This window comes from Aedes albopictus, chromosome 2 (genome assembly GCF_035046485.1).
Source record: "Aedes albopictus strain Foshan chromosome 2, AalbF5, whole genome shotgun sequence".
Classification (NCBI taxonomy): Eukaryota; Metazoa; Arthropoda; class Insecta; order Diptera; family Culicidae; genus Aedes; species Aedes albopictus.
Genome location: NC_085137.1, coordinates 242887326 through 242907594, shown reverse-complemented (window position 1 = coordinate 242907594; position 20269 = coordinate 242887326). Strand labels below are relative to the sequence as shown.

Genomic DNA, 20269 nt, shown 5'->3' with positions numbered 1-20269 from the left:
GTACTCTCAAGTCGCTTCACGTTTCGGTTAACCACTAGCGCCTTCGACCATGCAGCGGCGCCATACCGTAGTATGAAGACCGCTACTGCCGCGAGCAGCTTACGCTTACTCGAGACTATTGCCGAGCTGTTTGACATTATCTTTGACAATGCCATTATCGCCATGCTTGCCCTTTTGCAGGCATATTCTACGTGGCTTCCGAATTTCAGCTTATCGTCGATCATGACCCCCAATTGCTTCAGTGAGCGCTTAGAGTTGATCGTGCATCCACCTGTGGTGACCACTGCCTGCTGTTCAGACTTGCGGTTGTTTACCACCACCACCTCCGTTTTGTGGTGCGCGAGTGCCAAATGTCTCGACCTCATCCAATCCTCCACTATGCCAATTGCATGAGTTGCTGTCAGTTCCACTTCCTCTATCGACTCGCCGTATACCACGAGGGTAATATCATCGGCGAAGCCGACCAGCTTTACGCCCGGTGGAAGTTTGAGCCTCAATACGAAATCATACGCCGCGTTCCATAGTACCGGGCCCAAGATGGACCCCTGCGGTACCCCTGCGGTGATTTTGTAGCTCCTCTCTTCTTCCTTGGTGTCATAGATTAGCACTCTATTCTGGAAGTAGCTCTCCAATATCCGGCATAGGCTAACCGGGACTCCTAGGTGGTGTATTGCGCACTCAATGGCGGTCCAGCTGACGCTGTTGAACGCATTCTTAACGTCCAGCGTGACGACCGCGCAATAGCGGATTCCTGTTCGCTTCTTTTGGAGCGCTATCTCGGCCGTTTTGGTTACAGCCCTAATAGCGTCCACCGTCGATCGACCCTTCCGGAAGCCGAACTGGTTATCCGAGAGACCAGAGTCATCGGGTTTCTCGGTATAGACCATCAGCCTCAACAGAATGATCCGTTCCAACAGTTTTCCGGCGGTGTCCAGCAGGCAGATAGGTCTGTATGCCGACGGGTCGCCAGGTGGCTTCCCGGGTTTGGGCAGTAGAACCAATCTTTGCCTTTTCCACCTCTCCGGAAATTCGCCTCTGTCTAGGCACATCTGCATAGCCATTCTGAACATGTCAGGCTTAGCCTCGATGGCCGTCTTGATGGCTAATGTCGGGATACCGTCCGGACCCGGATCCTTGTTCAACTTAGGCGACTTCGCTATTGCAATGAGTTCGTCGTTCGTCACCGGGGCTACCTCGCTATGGCCGGTTTGGCTATATGGAACGGGGGCCCATGGTCTTGTATCGTGGCGCGGGAACAGCGTTTCCACGATCTTCTGCAGCATCTCGTGGGAGCGTTCTGGGGGTGCTGACGCGCCCTTCGTTTTGGCCATGACTACTCTGTAGGCATCACCCCATGGAGTCATGTTGGTTGCCTGGCAGAGATTTTCGAAGCACGCCCGCTTACGAGTCTTAATCTCTTTATTCAGTGCCAGTTTAGCCGCCCTGTAGGCCTCGCTTCGTTCAATTCTATCCTCATCGGTACGAGCCCTTTGCATCCTCCTTCTAGCTCTTAAACAGGATGCGCGGAGTTCTGCGATTTCTGGACACCACCAGTACACCGGTTTGCGTCCATTTCTGGGTAGGGATCGCCTTGGCATAGCGGCGTCACATGCACGGCTTAGGGTTCCGACTAGATCATCGCTGGATAGATCGTCGGTGTTACTCTCCATAAACAATCGCTCCACAAATGCCGGCTTATCGAATCGCGAGGTCAGCCATCCCCGATGACGGTCGATGACCTTCGGCTGTGGCCATCTTCCTCCGTGTTCCACTCTGTATCGAATCGCCAGATGGTCACTATGCGTGTATCCATCGTCGACCCTCCAGTCCGAGCTAGGGTTTAGACCCGGGCTCCAGAAGGTCACATCAATGATGGACTCCGCACCATTCCTACTGAAGGTTTTTTTGTCGCCTACGTTCGCGACATCCACGTCAGTCTAGCCATAGCTTCGAGTAAGGCCCAACCTCTCGCGTTAGTCAAGCGGCTACCCCACTCAATCGCCCAGGCGTTGAAGTCTCCACCGATGACCACGGGACTCAATCCCACCATTGCGCTTGTTAACGATTCCAGCATAGACGAGAACTGGTCTATCGTCCACCTGGGAGGGGCATAACAACTGCAGTAGTATACCCCGTTGATCTTCGCTATTGCGAAGCCCTCGTGCGACGTGGAAACTATTTCCTGGACCGGAAAACGACCGGTTGTACAGATCGCCGCTAGCTTGGCCTTATCCGCTACCCAGTTTCCGTTTTCGGGAGGGATGCGGTATGGGTCCGATAGTAGTGCGATGTCTGTACTTGACTCCGAGACTGACTGCCATAGCAACTGTTGTGCAGCTTCACAGTGGTTCAGGTTTAGTTGTGTAACCTGCATTATCGTTTGGAACTTCGACCTCCACGCGTGCCTGGACATTTAGGCCCGCCCGTCGTGTGGCCCTTGTTCGCCATGCAAATCAGGCATTTTGGTGCAGAGTTGCACTCCCTGGCGATATGGCCTTCTACTCCACACTTCCTGCAGAGCTTACTCCGGTCTGGGCCTTTGCATGCCCAGGACTTATGCCCTTGCTCAAAGCACTTGAAGCACGCCACTGGCGGCTCGTATACGCTGAGCGGGCACACTGACCAAGCTACCTTGATCTTCCCGACTGAAATCGCCTTATTCGCATCCCCTACGGGGAGTTTGAACGCGATAATCTGCGTGCCAGCCGGACCCTTACGCAGGCGGATCGATGCACTTGGTACATCTATCTCACACTGCTGTTTGAGTGTGGCTGCGAGCTCCTCTGCGTCGGTAATCTCGTCCAGGTTTTTACACTGGAGAGTTGCCTCCGCCGTTAGGGCTCTTACCTGCACCTTTTCGCCAAGTACCTCTTGGGCTAGTGCTTTGTAGGAAGTACCTTTATTGGCTGCTTCCTTCTTCAATACATGAGGGTTGGCCCAGGCCCTTATGGGGACTGAGCTCAGAGCCGGATCAGCGCTAATCAGGAGTGTTCATCTGAACCTACTTCCACCCAGATAGTTGTCTAAGCTGGGCACAGATCAGGAACGTACTTTAAGGCCATGCCACGGTTCTATGGGGCGGAAGACAGCGTCGACATTAGCCTATCCGCCGTTTCAAGTCAGTGTCACCCGACCTTACTAAGAGGATAGAATGCCGTCGCCATCAGCTCACTTGTGCATAGTTACCTTAGCGTGTACCATCTCTTTTACCAATTACTAAGCATGACCAGTATACCATAATCAGGAACTTACTGGCATCGTTCCTGATGTGCCCGAGGCACTTCTAACTGGGCTGTGGCACTTTGGAAGCGGTGCCATATCGCTTGAACAGAGTTGCTTCCGGATGTGTGGAATTTCTGAAGAGGACCAGCAGAGCCCACTGCTGGTCCCCCACCACGCCTAGGCTTCCTCCGCTTGAGCAGTTCGTATGTGCCGGTGCTCGGTCACCTTCTGGTGCCAAAGGTGGTAAGTCCACACTGATGTGTGGATATGGTTCGCTTAGGAAAGAATCCTAGGCTCCCACCTCGAATTCCCTCGAAACAATTCCCCTATAACAACTACGCAAGTCTTTCATAATGTTATGCTTTTTGTATGGATATACTCACATAAGGCCGTAATATTGATGTAATACCGGAACAACCGCTGATCGTACAGCTGACAGTTCCCCCGTTTGCCGCACTCCTCGGTCCACACCAGGCAGGTGCTGTCGATAATCCGCCCGTAAATGATCGGACCCGGAATCAACGCGAACAAACTGATCATCATCAGGATCAGCCCTTGCGTGAACGATTTGTCCTCCTTGGCGACGCATCTGAAATGGGATTAGTGCTGAAAATCAACGCAAAAAGGTAAAAGAAAAGCTGAGTTACCTGTAATTGACCAGCAGATTACCGATGCGACCGGAAGCTCCGAAGCAGTTGATAATACTGGAAATGATGGAAAACAGATAGAATCCCATCGCACATCCCTTCAAGCAGGCACCGGGAATTAACCGAGCAGTGAAGGGGCTCTCGGTGGTGCTGGAAGACGTCGTCGTCGTGCTTGTGAATTCCATCTCATCCACCTCTCGACGCGTTCTGTTTCTGGGTTCCGATTCTTCTACGGGTTCGGTTTCCCTGCTTGTGGTTGCGTTGAAGTCTTTCTCGTCGTAGGCGAAATCATCTTCGTCATCGTACAGATAGACATCATCTAGGTCTGTTTCGTTGCGCTGTTGGGAAGTTTGGTATATTTCCGAGCTATTGTTCTGAAGAAGAAGCGATTTGCCCAGAGGGCTTCCTCCATATTCATCCGGTTCCGCTACCGTTGATGTTGAAATACTGTTTGTCGTTGAACTGCTGGAGCCTCCGGAAGTAGACGTCGAAGCAGCTGTGGTTGAAACAAAATCTGGAAGAGTTGTTTCCCTGGACATGGTCCGCGTGGTAAACGATGGCTGCATTTCCCAGGGTTTCGTAATTGGTGAATAGTTTTCATTCTGGCAGGTACATTGGTCGTAGTATTTTCCCTTGGCATCCCACGCGTCACATCCAGCGTGACAAGCCGAGAAGAACGTGATTCCGGTTTCTTCCTGACAAATGGGACTGTACGGAATTCCCTCACAGTGGCACTGACTGTTGCACGCCGTGGACAGATTCAGACGTCCCTTCACCAACGGCATAGTGCCGTCCGGGCACGTCAAGAATAAGTACGAGAATTGTCCTAGCATATAGCCAATCCCTACTATAACGTTCCAAAACAGGAGAACCTTCGGCGAAGGCTTCTTCTTAGATATAACAATGCCTGAGATTAGGAAGCCGGCAACCATACCGAATAGTGTGATGGGCCCGGTGATGACTGTGGCGTTGGCCGTGGATTTGTGGAACTGGACCTCGATGTACTTGCTCAGGAATGTGATGTATCCGCTGGATCCCAGAATGTAGAATATTCCGGAGATTATGTTGAACATGAGCAGTTTGTTCTTGAGGAGCCGCATCAACGCCTTCGGGAAATCTGCGAAGGATACGAGTTGAATATTTTTAGTGTAAGCATAATCCGGGTAAAACATAGTCGTATATTATACTGAATATGATGGCTAACTGGAAACTAAATATGCGTAGCTTCCAGTAAAATACATGCATACACCGAGAAACATTTCTACTCAGTCACGGTGTTGGTCATACTCAGAAATCGAGAATTCTTTTATATTCCTGTTCAGTTTTCGTTAAAAATGGGACAACTCATTGGCAATATGTTGTCTCACTTTTGGCTGAAACTAAGTAGGAGTACAAAATGTTTTTCGATTTCTGAGTAGAGCCAACTCAGTGACTGAGTAGATTCTTTTCTCGGTGTATCGCCTTCTTAAACTGGAATCGGAGATGCAAATAAGCAGATCGGAAGAAAAAGTTTCTTTCGACCTCCACCTACCCTGCCTAACCCCGGACCTTACCGGGGACTCCCTACCATACCACCACATACGAATTCAGATCCACTACGGCAGCATACCAGAGGGTCTTACACGTGACCAACTGTCTGGTAGAAGGATTGAGATTAAACGCACGGTACCGCTATGTCCTGTGTAGCCAACTTTCGAACCCTGAGGCCCCTATTTTGTTGCGACCATGCGCGTCACTACAACGCATTTGGCTCCCAGCTACCGCCCTAACCCTTTTTGTGCCCTTTTTTTGACCCAAACCGTATACTACGTCACCTTGACGTCACCGAGCTGTTTCCAACGTGGTGCATTAAGAATGGTGTGGTAAAATGGTTTTCTTACGGGCTTGGGCATGGTTAGTGAGTCCACCATTCATTCTGTAGTTCAAACATGATTCGGGAAACCGTAGAAGATACCGAATCCTACTTGTCCGCCTCGTACACATTGTCATTGATCATGACCCCTAGTTGCTTCAGTGAGCGATTGGAGTTGATCGTGTATCCATCCACCTGTGGTGACCTCAGCCTGTTGTTCAGATATGCGGTTTTTCACCACCACCTTACCTTACCTTACCGATCAGACTAAGGCCTGAGTGGAAGGGCAGCAGGGACGAAAGTCCTGGGGCCTGACGCACCCCCCCGCTTGCGAGTCAGCCACGTAGTCCCCGGCTAAGAATAGGACTACTAACCCCAATTCAAGGTGTCAAGCGACCCGTGCTGAGGAATGAGTGATCGAGGGGGCGAAAAAGATGCTCGATCTTTAACGGAGCCTGTGGGGTACCTGGGCACCCCCCACAGTAAGCTGTCCCTTACCGCGTTAATGCAGGGCTCTGGCGTGGTGGACATTCTTTCCCGTGCGACTCGTGGGATTAATCATGAAATCAAACAAATCAAGCAAGCAGAATTCAGGTGGAAGTAGTGGTGGGATCAACCCCTTCGCAAGAAGCGGGTTGATGAGATCTCCGACAAGGAGAAGTGAGGAGATAGGCGCTGGGAGTTGCGTACGCAGCTCAAGCGTGGGTGCTCCAGTCCACTTCCCGGCAAGCCAGCCGGTGGAGGTTATGGACGGAGCGTGGTTGTTGAGGGCCGTCAACCGAGTATCCAAAGGACGGTCCGCAATAGAGGTGGCTGAGCAGCAGCTTGGCAAAATCATCGACTTTGCGTCCACTAAGTCGAACATAAGCAAGGACCTGAAAACGGCCTTGCTTCGACTTAGGGCGTCGATCGACGATGCCAAGCAGGAGCACGCGGCACTCGCGTTGCTGCACGCTAAGAAAATGTTACTCTAAAATGAGTAAGATTCACACAAAACTGAGCTAAACTGGAACAGCTCAAAAAATGAGTAAATTGCATTTCCAGCGATAGCGCTGGCTCAAGTGCAAAAATCCAAATAGTTTAAGCCGTATAATATTCTTCACATCAGCAAGAATATTATACGACTTAAACTGATGAGATTTTCACGCTTGAGCCAGCGCTATCGCTGGAAAGAAAATTTACTCAATTTTGAGTTGTCCCACTTTAGCTCAGTTTTGTGTGAATTTTCTGACCGTGTGACTGTTGCAGCAGCAGAGCCTGCAAATGAGAAAGTGCCGAAGTTTACCCAAACGGAGGCCTTCTCCTTCGCAGGTAGTCCGAAGAGAGTGGAAGCGAATGCTCGTGAGAAACGTGACAAGCATTCGCAGAAGCGGGCGAGGCAGCCGTCAGATGAGGAGCTGTCTGGCGGCGCCCGCAAGGCCAGTCGTATAATAACCCCGAAAGTCGGTAATAATGCCGGAAAGTCGGATCCCAGCCAGGGTTCCCGGAAAGCTGGGAAGGGTGGGCCTGAAAAGGCTGGCCCGTCCCGGAACGATGGGAACAAGGGGTTGCGATCATTGGTGGGCCCTCAGCAGCCACAGAGCAGGGCGATCCAAGGAGAGGACCCTCCTTGGACAAAGGTAGAGCGGAAGAAGAAGAAGAGGAAGAATCCGCCGGTAGAAGAGCAGGACGCCAAGCCAAGGCGCAAGAGGGTACGTGCCAAGCGCGAGAAAGGTGACGCGCTCGTCATCAAGACTGAACAGTCGAAATACTCGGACGTCTTGAAGGCGATGAGGTGCGACGCCAAGCTTGAGGGTCTTGGAGCCGACGTACGCAGTATCAGACGTACTCGTACGGGCGAAATGATCTTGGAGCTTAAGCGCGAGAAGGATCACAAGGGCGCCGCCTACAAGAGGCTGGCAGAAGAGGTCCTTGGTGATGGAGTGGAGGTGAGGGCTCTTACGCGTGAGGCGACTCTGAAGGTCAAAGGCCTAGACGAGATCACCGAAGCGGGAGAGCTCGTCACGGCACTGCGGCAACAGTGTGATGTTCAGGTGGCCGCCACAGCCGTCAGGCTGCGGAAGGGGCCAGCAGGGACACAGATAGCTCTGGTTCAGCTACCTGTGGCGGACGTTAAAAAGTCCGTCAAAGTAGGGCGGATAAAGGTGGGCTGGTGCGTATGTCCTTCCTGACATTCCACGAGCCACCAGAGGTTTGCTTTAGGTGTCTGGAACCAGGACACAAGTCGTGGGACTGCAAAGGCCCCGACAGGCGCAAACTGTGCAGGCGATGCGGCGCTGAAGGTCATAAGGCCCAAAGCTGCACGAGTCCGCTCATCTGCATGATCTGTACCGGGAAATCCTCGAACAATAGACATCCGATCCCAAGTAACAATTATACTTTTGTGGCAATCCTGAAGTAATTTCTAAGATTGAATAATAAAACTTAGCTATAAAGCTCTTTGTTCTGCAAATTCGAGATAAAATAGGAATAAACTATCCATAAGACTAATCTGGCCCACTCTTCAGGAGATCTTCAAGACTGGTTTTGAAGACTGCTTTGAAACTAGTTGTATTTATGTACTAACACTGATGATTGGTTATAAGAACTTCATAAAACTTTAACAAGAATAGCTTGAAGCATGTTGATCTTTTAGCTGTCTTTCTCAAAAATGCTAATAGTGCATGATAAATGAAATCGTTTACCTCAGCATTATGCAAATGCGAACTAGTTTTGTTTCATGGATGAAATGTTAATTGAACTGCGAATTAATTTTCATCAAATTGAAATGGCTAATGCATCGAAATTGCCTGACAGATCATTGATGACAGGGAATCAAAATTTTCCGTGCCATACTCACTTTGTCGTTGATATGCCACCCAAAACATACGAAAATAACGAAGCGCCTCAAAAATAATATCATTCATTAATATACGAAGACATAAATTTCCTGTAAAAACAAAAGGCTACGCCACTTTTTCAATTCTTTCTAAACATGGCTGCCGTTCCAGGCGAACAAAACTCATGCAGCCACCATCAATTGTTATTACCTTTAATCCAAACCACCTCAAAACAATGATGGAACCAAGTCACCTTGCATGAAATCTACAGCATTTATTGAAGATTGTTTTTACTAGTGATGATCTTAAGGCAGATTTGTTCGTCTTAAATGAAACTTATTCGTTTTATTCAAGAGTAACAGCCTTCGACAATTGTTTGTTTACCTTTTTGGAGCTAGAAAGTTGTTTCTGTACATTTTGCTTCAGGAACTGCCAATTCTATTATAATTTCGTCTATTTAACCTTTTGGAGCCGATTTTTTTCGCCGCTGTCGACGCAACCTCGCTGGTGTCGAACACGTTTGTTATGCTCGGTTTCATCGTCGGGGTCATATATGACCCCTCCGGCTCCAAAGGGTTAATAAGTGCATTTCTAAAACTTACTAGTACATATTACACTATTTAGCATACGCACGAGAAGAGTCACAGTAAGTACCCATTTTAGTTTCGATTCAAGCTGCTGTGGCCTGTGTGAGTAACTGGCTGAAGGTTGGACGACCTCAGCAAGCTACTCGCATTTTTGATTGGCTATAAAATGAATATTTCGTCGATATGATTACTTTTGAGCATCAAAACGGCAAAATTAACAGTGAGCAAAAATGTTTGAGTGTTTATATTTGCATAAAAAAGCCAATTTATTGCATAATTTATTAATTGAATTAATAAGATTTTATTACTCCGCTTAGTTCTTGTTCCAGACTAGTGGCTCCAGCTCAAGAATTGAAAGCTTTAAGAAGTTTTTAAAGGAGAATAACTCAGATGAATTGTACTTGAATAAACGAAGCATATACTTTTAATAAAGTTTGTTGATGTTATGTGTTAAAAATAACTTCAAATACATCTTAAAACTCATAATAAGATCAAATGCCTTAGGGAATCAAGTTGTTTTATGCGGAGTTTTCAAAATTAACTTGAAGAAAACTTAAAAACCGCATACGAACGGAGATTATTTTCTCTTGATAAAAACAACCATAAATGTTTCATGAATTCTTTATGCTATGATAAAGCTTCCATAAAAATAAACAAATCTAAAAGGAATTTAAATTGTTACTTGGGATGGGTGGTCCAAGGTGCCCGGCCTTCAAGAAAGCCGCAGTGAACAACAAATCACAGTGCAGGTAACGCAGCTGAACCTGAACCACTGTGATGCGGCTCAGCAATTGCTTTGTCAGGCAGTTTCTGAGTGGGAGACGGATATCGCCATCATATCGGACCCATACCGAGTACCCGCCGGCAACGGCAACTGGGTCGCGGATGGGACCAGAAAAATGGCGGCGATATGGACGACGGGTAAATACCCCGTTCAGGAGTTGGTGTCTACTACCTATGAGGGCTTCGTGGTCGCCAAAGTAAACGGGGTCTTCTTCTGCAGCTGTTATGCGCCTCCGCGGTGGCCGATCGAGCAGTTCACGCAAATGCTGGACCGATTAACGACCGTGCTAACAGGGCGAAGGCCGGTGGTAATAGCGGGCGACTTTAATGCCTGGGCCGTGGAATGGGGAAGCCGTTTCACGAACCAGCGGGGTCAGATCCTGCTAGAAACACTGGCCATCTTAGATGTCGACTTGGCTAATGTCGGTACCAAGAGTACCTTTAGTCGAAACGGAGCGGAGTCAATTATTGACGTGACCTTTTGTAGTCCTGGCCTAACAAGTAGTTCGAACTGGAGAGTAGATGATGGGTACACTCACAGCGACCACCTGGCGGTTCGCTACAGTATCGACTACAACAACAGTAGACAGCGGATAGAAGAAGAGGCGGCTAGGCCAAGGCCAAGCCCTCGTAGGTGGAAGACATCATACTTCGACGAAGAAGTATTTAGGGAAGCGCTCCGCCGTGAGCGAAACTTAATCGGTTTAGACGGCGACGAGCTGGTAGCGGTGCTCTCACGTGCGTGTGATGCGACCATGCCTAGGCGAGTCCACCCTAGAAATGGGAGGCCACCGGCTTACTGGTGGACCGACGCGATTGCGGACCTGCGCCGCGCCTGCCTACGGGCTAGGCGGCGGATGCAGCGAGCACGATCAGAGGAAGAGCGAAACGAACGGCGGGTGGTGTTCGCCGCTGCAAAAGCCGCGCTCAAGACCGAGATAAGAGCAAGCAAAAAGGCCTGCTTCGAGGGTCTCTGTCAGAGTGCCAATACGAACCCGTGGGGTGACGCTTACAGGATCGTTATGACCAAGACGAGAGGGGTGATGGCTCCTACTGAGCAATCTCCAGAGATGTTGGAGGGGATCATTGGAGGACTTTTTCCGCGTCATGATCCTATTCCTTGGCTTCCTTTCGTAGGACAGCCGGGGACTGGGGCTGGCGATGAGGAGAGGGTCACCGATGTGGAACTTGGGGAACGTTCAAAAATTACGTCCAACATTTGGGGGAGGGGGGGGGGGGGCACTAGAAAAGTGTGACAGGACGTGTATTAGGTATAGGAAAATAGCGTGACAGAGGGGGGAGGGGGGGTCTAGAAATCCCAAAAAATGATGGACGTAATATTTGAATCTTCCCTTGCGGGGATAGCTAAGTCCCTTAGTGTAGGTAAGGCCCCAGGTCCGGACGGAGTTCCGAACCTGGCCTTAAAAGTATCTATTGCAGAGGCTCCCGAGATGTTCAGGTCTGCTATGCAGAAATGCCTGGACGAGGGAGTTTTCCCAGAAGCTTGGAAGAGGCAGAGCCTGGTACTATTGCCAAAGGCGGGGAAACCACCCGGAGACCCGTCGGCATATAGACCAATATGCTTGATTGACACGGCGGGGAAGGTGCTCGAAAAGATCATCCTCAATAGAATGTTGCGGTTCACCGAGGGCGAAAATGGTCTTTCGAGTAACCAGTACGGCTTCCGGAAGGGGAGGTCCACCGTAGACGCTATCTTGTCGGTTACAAAAACCGCCGAGAAAGCACTCGAGCCTAAGAGGAGGGGAATTCGCTTTTGCGTGGTAGTGACTCTGGATGTAAGGAATGCGTTTAATAGCGCCAGCTGGTCTGCTATTGCCGATGCGCTCTTGCGTCTGGGGATACCGGAGTACCTGTACAAGATTCTCGGAAGTTACTTTCAGAATCGTGTACTAGTCTACGACACGGAGGTGGGTCGGAAGTGCTTTCACATAACCTCAGGAGTCCCGCAAGGTTCCATCCTGGGTCCGGTGTTATGGAATGTCATGTACGACGAGGTGTTGAGGTTAGAGTATCCAGTGGGAGTGGTGATTGTCGGATTTGCCGACGACATTACGCTCGAAGTCTACGGTGAAACGATCGAGGAGGTGAAGTTGACTACCGACCACTCGATCAAGTTTGTGGAGGCGTGGGTGCGGTCCAGGAAACTGGAGCTGGCTCACCACAAGACTGAGGTGACAGTTGTTAACAACCGGAAGTCGGAGCAGCAGGCGGAGATCAGTGTAGGTGAGTGCACTATTCTGTCAAAGCGCTCCGTCGAACACTTGGGCGTGATGATCGACGATAAGCTTACCTTCAGTAGCCACGTCAATTATGCCTGTAAAAGAGCCTCCACAGCTATTGCGGCACTGTCCCGGATGATGTCCAATAGCTCTGCGGTGTACGCCAGTAAGCACAAGCTTCTGGCTAGTGTTGTTACGTCCATAATTAGGTATGGCGACCCGGCGTGGGGCACCGCGCTAAGTACTGAATGCTACCGACGGAAGCTGGAAAGTACTTACTGGCTTATGTGCCTGAGGGTTGCGAGCGCGTACCGTACCGTGTCACACGACGCTCTCTGCATCATTACTGGTATGGTACCTATCGGCAAACTTATCAGTGAGGATATGGAATGCTTCGTAATGCGCGGCACAAGAGGCATACGCAGGACTGTCAGTATGGCCTCTATGGTCAAATGGCATCGTGCGTGGGACAGTTCCACCAAAGGAAGGTGGACCCATAGGTTGATACCGAGGGTAGATAGTTGGATTATTAGGCGCCATGGGAAAGTTACATTCCACCTGACACAGGTCCTTTCAGGTCATGGTTGCTTCCGACAGTATCTACACCGTTTCGGGCGTGCGGATTCTCCCGAATTCCCAGTGTGCAATGGTTTAGAGGAAACGGCGGAACACGTTTTGTTCGTGTGCCCGCGTTTTCGCACAATGCATGCTTGCCATATGCGGGGAGGACACAACTCCGGACAATTTGGTCCAGAGGATGTGTAGGGATGAGTTTGGCTGGAACGCCGTTCCAACGGCTATCACCCATATCGTCTGTGAGCTACAGAGGAGGCGGCGCGTGGACTCGGAGAATGGCTAGTTCAGATGCAGTACAAGAGGTGGTCCAGGGGTTCGGAGTCGGCTTCGTAGGTCATACCGGTGCCCTGCGGTCGAGATCGACCCTTACAGCGATTAAGTGGCCGCGGAGAGGAAGTCCCGGTAGCGGTGCTGTCGTGGCGTCGGTCTACTGGGTTGGATCCGAGCCCGCGGTTGGAAAGGGGTCCCCGGCAAGGGTCGGGGCAAGTGGAGACCATGCTGTCAGCAACCTTCGGGTGCGTCTGATAGGGCCTGAAGGGTAACCTTCCTTTGCGGGCAGGTCAGATCGGGTTGCACGTGGGCATCAGTTCTTGATGTCTGCTAAGCAGTTGAGCGCGGGCGGGGTTGACCCTGCCCGCCTTCCGAGGATAAAGGGAGTGGTGAGGACCACTCGGGAAACTGGCTAAGCCCCAGCATGCTACCGTGATGGACTCTCCAAAGCGAGTCATCGATGTTCGTTGCTGCAGGCTACGCAGCTAACCTTGAGGGTACGATGTGCACTATCCCTCTTTAAAGCAATGCCTTCTTGGTGGTTCCGGAGAGACGAAGGGTTTGGCGACCATAGGAATGTGTATTAGTGGGTCGAGGAGAGAGTAGTCCTGGCTTTTACTATTGTTTTAGAAAACGGCCTTAACCTCACACTACCCTAACCTTCCTGCTAGGGTGTCTGTTGAGCAGATTTTTCCCCCTATGGCTTAGAAAAAAAGGCACACCTTCGGAGATGAACCAGCCCCTGGCTGAAAATCTCGATAATAAAGATAATAATAATAATAAGGCACACCTTTCCCAGCTTTCAGAGACGCCTGCCCGGGATATTACTTGCCGGCATATTGCCTTTCACTCTCGGAGTTAACAATGTCCTGGCATTGCAAGCGCCACCTATCAGCTCCTCGCCAGACCGCTGACTCGCACGCTTCTGCGATTGTTTGTCGTAAGCAATCGCATTCAACGTACCCTTCGGGTGACCTGCAAATACGAAGGCCTTCGTCTGGGTAGGCTTGGAAACCTTCAGCTTCACGGGTTCTTCCGCTGCCGCAGTTGCCATGAGTTTACCATGGAACTGCTTGGACGCCATAGTTGATTTACAAAGTCTCAACAAGGCCTGCTTGAGGTCCTTACTGATGTTCGACTTCGAGGTGTGAATGATGGAGACAACCTCCTCTGCAGAAAGCCCATCTCTGTTTTAATTGAATGTTCACTTGAAACACGCTCCCTCCAAGACCTCTCCCGACGCGTTGGCCGGGGAGGAAACGGGGTTCCCCACGCTGGGACTTCGCGCACTGCTAACATACCACCGTTATTCTTAAAAATAGGATCCGCTAAAATTCCTCTTTGCAACCATTGAAATGTACAAGTTAGACTAAGCTAATCCAAGTTAACAAAGTATCAAGGCAAGGTTATCCAAGAATTTCTAAAGTACACTTATGATTCAGGCGAACCATTTCATAACGTGTTGTGTTGAGAAAAACTTACCTTTCAACTGTGGGAACTCCACTATCGGACCTACATCGTCCTTACTCTGCACTGTTAATCCATTTTGTTCCTTGGTTTTACTCAAAGGATTCTTTTCCTTGCCGAACGCTTCGGCATCGTTCATCAGTATCACTGGCATTGTTGACTTGGGCCTAAAACATTTGAAACAATATTAACAAAACCATTCGTATGTACAATAAAGTAGAAATCATACCTGACAGAAGCATCCTGCTTTTTTGGCAATTCTTTAGGAAACAGACCAATAAGAGCTGCAAAAAACAGCATGGCAATTCCCAGTATGATCCACCCCAGCCACCAGGCTCCCAACCATCGTGGATCGGAACTGTCAATAACCGGGGTTTTCGTCGGGTCAATATAAATCTTAAGGGCAAAATATCCTGCAATGGAAAGTGATCATGATCAGCCTGCAAAAACACATTTTTCTGAGTGCCCTACCGAGGGCGAATCCTACAACGGGCCCAAAAGTTCGCAGCGATGAGGCATACGCCAGCATGAGTGGTGTGTTGGTTTTCTTAGTGTTGTCATCCAGATAGGTTTGACCTAATGAGTAGTAGAGGGTGTTTCCAATGCCCAGCACAAACTGAGACATGAATATTAATACCAGTGGAACGACTGAGATGATATCGTGGCACTCTTTCGGACTGAACGTGTCCAAGCACAACCGATTGGTGCTTTTGACGATCCTCGTCAGGTTGTGGCTGTTGAGCAGCGCTTCCGTCTCCTGATCGTTGATGTACTCCTTTGTGAGCTGTAGTGCCGCATCTCCAGCTCCGTAGATGAAATGTGGCATCGCTAGGATGAAGCAGGACATGGCGCAGAAGACCACACCCCACGCTATCCACCGGGGTCGATTTCTGTGACCTCCCACATATGAGAGGATTAGTGACAGCAGAATTTGTGATATTTCATTTCCACTGAGGATGATTCCTGGGAATGAAGAACGTATGGTATGAGTAATACTCTTGTTAGTATTGGTTGAAGAAACGCGGTATAATCATTGGAGCAATAAAAAATATCAATCATCATGACGCGATAACTGATTCCTCTGATATGAATATCACTGGAACCATTAATCTTTTATTATTATTTCCACCATGAGTGAGTTGGCAACAATTTCAAAACGATGATACCACATATTTTTTCAATAGAATGATCTTGTTGACGGATCTTGCTTTACTAGTTGGTTTCGGTATATGTAGAGGTTTTTTCCTTACCATAGATATCTCCTTTACAATAAAGTAGGTACACAGTATCTTCTATACATATAATTTCTGTCTGTTATAGACTTGAAAACTACTGGACCGATCGACATCAAAAAATTGTATGCGGGTGGGGCTTTTTTGGGCCGAGGCTCTTAGCATGGTCTGACACCTCTCCTCTCTATAAAAAGGGGCTTCTATGCAAATGCTTTGCGGGGACTTCCCTATGAAGGTATATGTCAAAAATCATAGTAGGAAGGCAGTGCGACGTTTGCCAGGTGAGCTAGTGACCCATAAAAATGCGAAATTTTTCTAAGCTCATATTGTTTTTTCATCTGTTTGGGACATACCGTGCCATGCCCTAATACCGTGTGCCTCCTAATACCGTGTATTTGACAAAAAATTCAAACATTTTACTAAGTGTATTATTTTTTTAACTGAATAACTAGTTCAATTATTAGCATATTAAACCTTCTCAAGTTAGGCGTGATAAATTTGGCACATATTTACAAGAACAATTAATTATTAAAAATATATTCAGAATGTGAGTGCAAAGTACCAATACACGGTATTAGGGCATGGTTACTTTTGTGTTCCAAATACCGTATTTCGGCTAAAACTTGCAAACTGAAAATATTAGTGATACTTTTTACTTTATGAATCAATTGCACAAACCTCTAGGCAACGTTTGACGCACATGTTCTTTTAAGTATGAACTTAGTATGATTGATATAGTGATGATTCAAAAGACCACCAATGTATGCGGGTCACATACACGGTATTAGGAATAATGCTATGTTTTACAATTTTGATTTTAACCTTCACGTACCCGACCCCAAACATCTCATTTTAAAAATGCTGGCATTTCGTCAAATTACATTCATTTTTTTTTTGAAGTCGCCCTCACTCGATCATAAATTGGTGCAAGTTTATTACACCCAAGTGGCCATGTAATATCCGGAACCATTCCGGAGATATTCCGGAATGTACTGGGGTCAGGGAGGGTGCCGAAATGGCTAAAAATGATTATTTTGTGTGTTATTTTGTTTGAACCATCGATTTTCAGCGGAATTTTCATTGCGAACAATAAAACACAACTGCGATAACCAGATTTGAATAAGTTGACCCATCCGGATCACCGTGACAGGTTCCGCGGGGGCCTCATTGGGGACACTTCTGGTTTTCATCCAAAACATGTCGTGTGACATATCAAACTTCATGATTTCGAATGACTGATTTAGAAACGATACCCTGAAGTCTGTATCAACTAATATGGCCACCCCGGAACATCTAGCATAAGTTCTACGGGAGTGGCATCGGGGACATATCAGGTTTGCAATCAAAACATGCCGTGCGACGTATCATGACTTCATGACTTCAAGAGAATGGAGCAGGAAAAGTTGACTGAAGTACAGGGGATAGACAAAATGATCGGGACAGGCAAAATTTTCACTTTACAAAAAATGTTCAACTAGCTGTAACTTTTCGAAAAGTGCATCGAACATTCTCAAATTTTTACTGTACGTTCTTCAACTAGTTGTGTATCAGTGGACAAAATTTGGAAAAGATCGGACAATTCTTCACGAAGTTATAAAGATTTTAGAAAAAGATGAAATTATCCGATGGCCAACTTTGAGCTGTTATACCTCCGGATTCAATGAACCGATTGCAATGAAATTTTGACCATTCATGACTTATATAATGAACTCTGAAAACATTTGACTAAACTTGAAATTTTTAACAAGCGAAAAAGTTATAGTGATTTAATTTTTTTCACGATTTTTTACTAAATTGGTCTATTTTTATTATGCATCCCATTACTTTTTCAATTTATTGGCGGCTATGTTGTTACTTTCCTTCAAAACGCATTTATAAATAAGTCAATTAGAGGGAAACTAAATGAACTATAATTTGCATCTTGAATTTTGAAACGATGTTGATGTTTTGGATAATTTGGTGTTTTATTAGAAAAATAATCTAATCGTTATAATTTTCTTCCGTGTTAAGAATATTAAGTTAAGTCAATGGTTTTTCATAGCTCATTATATAAGTCATTAATGGTCAAAATTTCATTACATTCGGTTAATTGAATCCGGAGATATAACAGCTCAAAGTTGGTTATCGGATAATTTTACCATTTTCAAAAATCTTTATAACTTCGTGAAGAATTGTCCGATCTTTTCCAAATTTTGTCCACTGATACACAACTAGTTGAAGAAATTACAGTAAAAATTTGAGAATATTTGATGCACTTTTCGAAAAGTTACAGCTAATTAAACATTTTTTGAAAAGTGAAAATTTTGCCTGTCCCGATCATTTTGTCTATCCCCTGTATGTTGTAACTGATGCGGCCGCTCCGGAATACTTGAAACAGGTTCCGCGGGGCCTCTCAAACACAATAACACACGAAATTATCACTTTTAGCCATTTGGCAAAACAGACACTTCCCCCACCCCTGACCCCAGTACAATCCGGAATATCTTCGGAATGGTTCCGGATATTACATGACCACTTGGGTGTAATAAACTAGCTCCAATTTATGATCGATTAAGGGTGACTTCCAAAAAATCGGATGAATATTGACGAAATGCCAACATTTTCAAAATGAGTTGTCGGGGGTCGGGTATGTGAAGGTTAACAATGGATCAAACATTTGTAATTCCATTAATCATATTTATTATATATAATACACATAATATGCAATAATATAGCGTTTGAAAAATCAAGACACATGGATTATTGATTTCCAGCCCCTAACCTCCAAGAGATTGAGGAGGAGGTTGTCCGGTTGGTGAGAGCACTATATTGGGTCATTACCAAGATTTGGGAGGAGGAAGTATTTCCAGCGGAATGGATGGAAGGTATCGTGTGTCCCATGTACAAAAAAGGCGACAAGTTTGATTACGGGCACTGTCGCGCGATCACACTACTGAGCGCTGTCTACAAGATACTCTCTCAAATTTTATGCCGCCGTTTATCACCGATTGCAAGAGAGTTCGTGGGGCAATATCAGGCTGGATTTATGGGTGAATGCGCTACAACGGACCAGATATTTTCCATCCGCCACGCAAAAATGCCACGAATACAACGTACCCACATAAGCCTGGTACACGGTTTATATGGGAAAATATAAAAAATGTAAAAACTCCAACTCCTGTATACTTTTTGAGTTCCAATTTGGTCCCATATCATTTGTGCAAAGTTTTAGATCGATCTAAGAAACTATATTTTAGCGCCCGCCATTCTTAGTTTTTCATACGATTTACTATGGGGAAAATTTACTTCTTCAAAGAAAAATCGCTTGAGGTCACCCATTGATCCCTAAAAATAAGTCGTTGAATGATTTCTGTAGATAACTTCACGAGAAATCAGACCTCCAAAGACCGCAAACCGATGCCACGTTCGTGGAAAAAGTTATTAAGTCTCACCCGATCGATAAAATGACGAGATTTTATTATTTATTGTTATTCCTTACATGTGAAACAGCGTTGGCATGCCATTCGGTTTTCAGTCAATAACTTTTTCCACATACCTTAGATCGCTTTAAGGTCTTCAAAGGGTTTGTTCCTCGTAAAATTTCCAACAGAAATCATTCATCGATATATTTTTAGGGGTTAAGAGGCAACAAGTGGCGATTTTTCTTTGAAAAAGTGATTTTCCCCATAGTAATTCGTATGAAAACTTAAAACGGCTGGCGCTAAAATATAGTTTCTCTGATCGAGCTGAAATTGTGCACAGTTAATATGGGGCCAAAATGGAACTCAAAAAGTGTACAGGAGTAAAATGTATTTTTGTGTCCCACGCTAACCCACATATCACTTGTTCATCGATTTTAAATCGGTGTATGACACAATCGATTGAGACCCGCCACCAGATGCAGACTATGCACGATTAGGGGCATCTGGGGTAATACGCACTGTCGAGGCAAAACGCACCCCCTTTGTTTTTCAGGGATTATCGGTTTTAGAGCTTTGAAACCTTATCAGTCTAATAGAACGTCTTAATAAATGAGCATCTGGAAAATTTTACATATCTGCGTTACGTAATTAGTGAGAAAAATGAATAAAATTGAAAAGCACGATTCTGATGTAATTTTCCCGATCGTTTGTCGAATGATTTAATGGTGAAAACCGACCAAACATCTAATGCTGTTGTGTTTATTCAGTTCATTGAGGGCAATGCTAAGCATAGGAAAAATAACTTAAACAGTAATTTACGTAAATTATATGTTTTAAACTATTTTATTTTTTGCTATCGATTGGGGCAATATGCACTCCATTGGTTGGGGCAAAACGCACCTATAGAAAACAAACTGTAATAATATCTATGAGTGCTTTGTAAATAATCGCAAACAAAATTGAGCTATTGTTTGTCTTAAAACCTTATAAAACATGCATTTTGTCTAAGAAGTAAAAAGATTTCTAAACTCGACGGTGCATCTTGCCTCAATGTTGTGGTGCGTCTTGCCCCTTTGTTTGAGTGCATCCTGCCCCATTGTTGTAGTGCATTTTACCCCGAGCAAGGGTGCATACTGCCCCGCATAAACATACGAAGCCGTAATGTTAGTCTTT

The 20269-nt window shown here is 46.7% G+C and overlaps 1 protein-coding gene across 3 annotated transcripts in view; it reads right to left on the bottom strand.

The window, feature by feature from the left end:
* Positions 1-20269, bottom strand: part of LOC115258143 (solute carrier organic anion transporter family member 74D) — a 111750-nt gene that overhangs the window by 12422 nt on the left and 79059 nt on the right. For all 3 annotated transcript variants that reach the window (XM_062851424.1, XM_062851425.1, XM_062851426.1), the window contains exons 3-7: positions 14935-15426; positions 14693-14876; positions 14479-14630; positions 3870-4986; positions 3606-3811 (exon numbers count right to left, since the gene is read on the bottom strand). In XM_062851424.1, the coding sequence (XP_062707408.1) occupies positions 3606-3811; positions 3870-4986; positions 14479-14630; positions 14693-14876; positions 14935-15426 (2151 nt within the window). The remainder of the gene's footprint in view (positions 1-3605; positions 3812-3869; positions 4987-14478; positions 14631-14692; positions 14877-14934; positions 15427-20269) is intronic.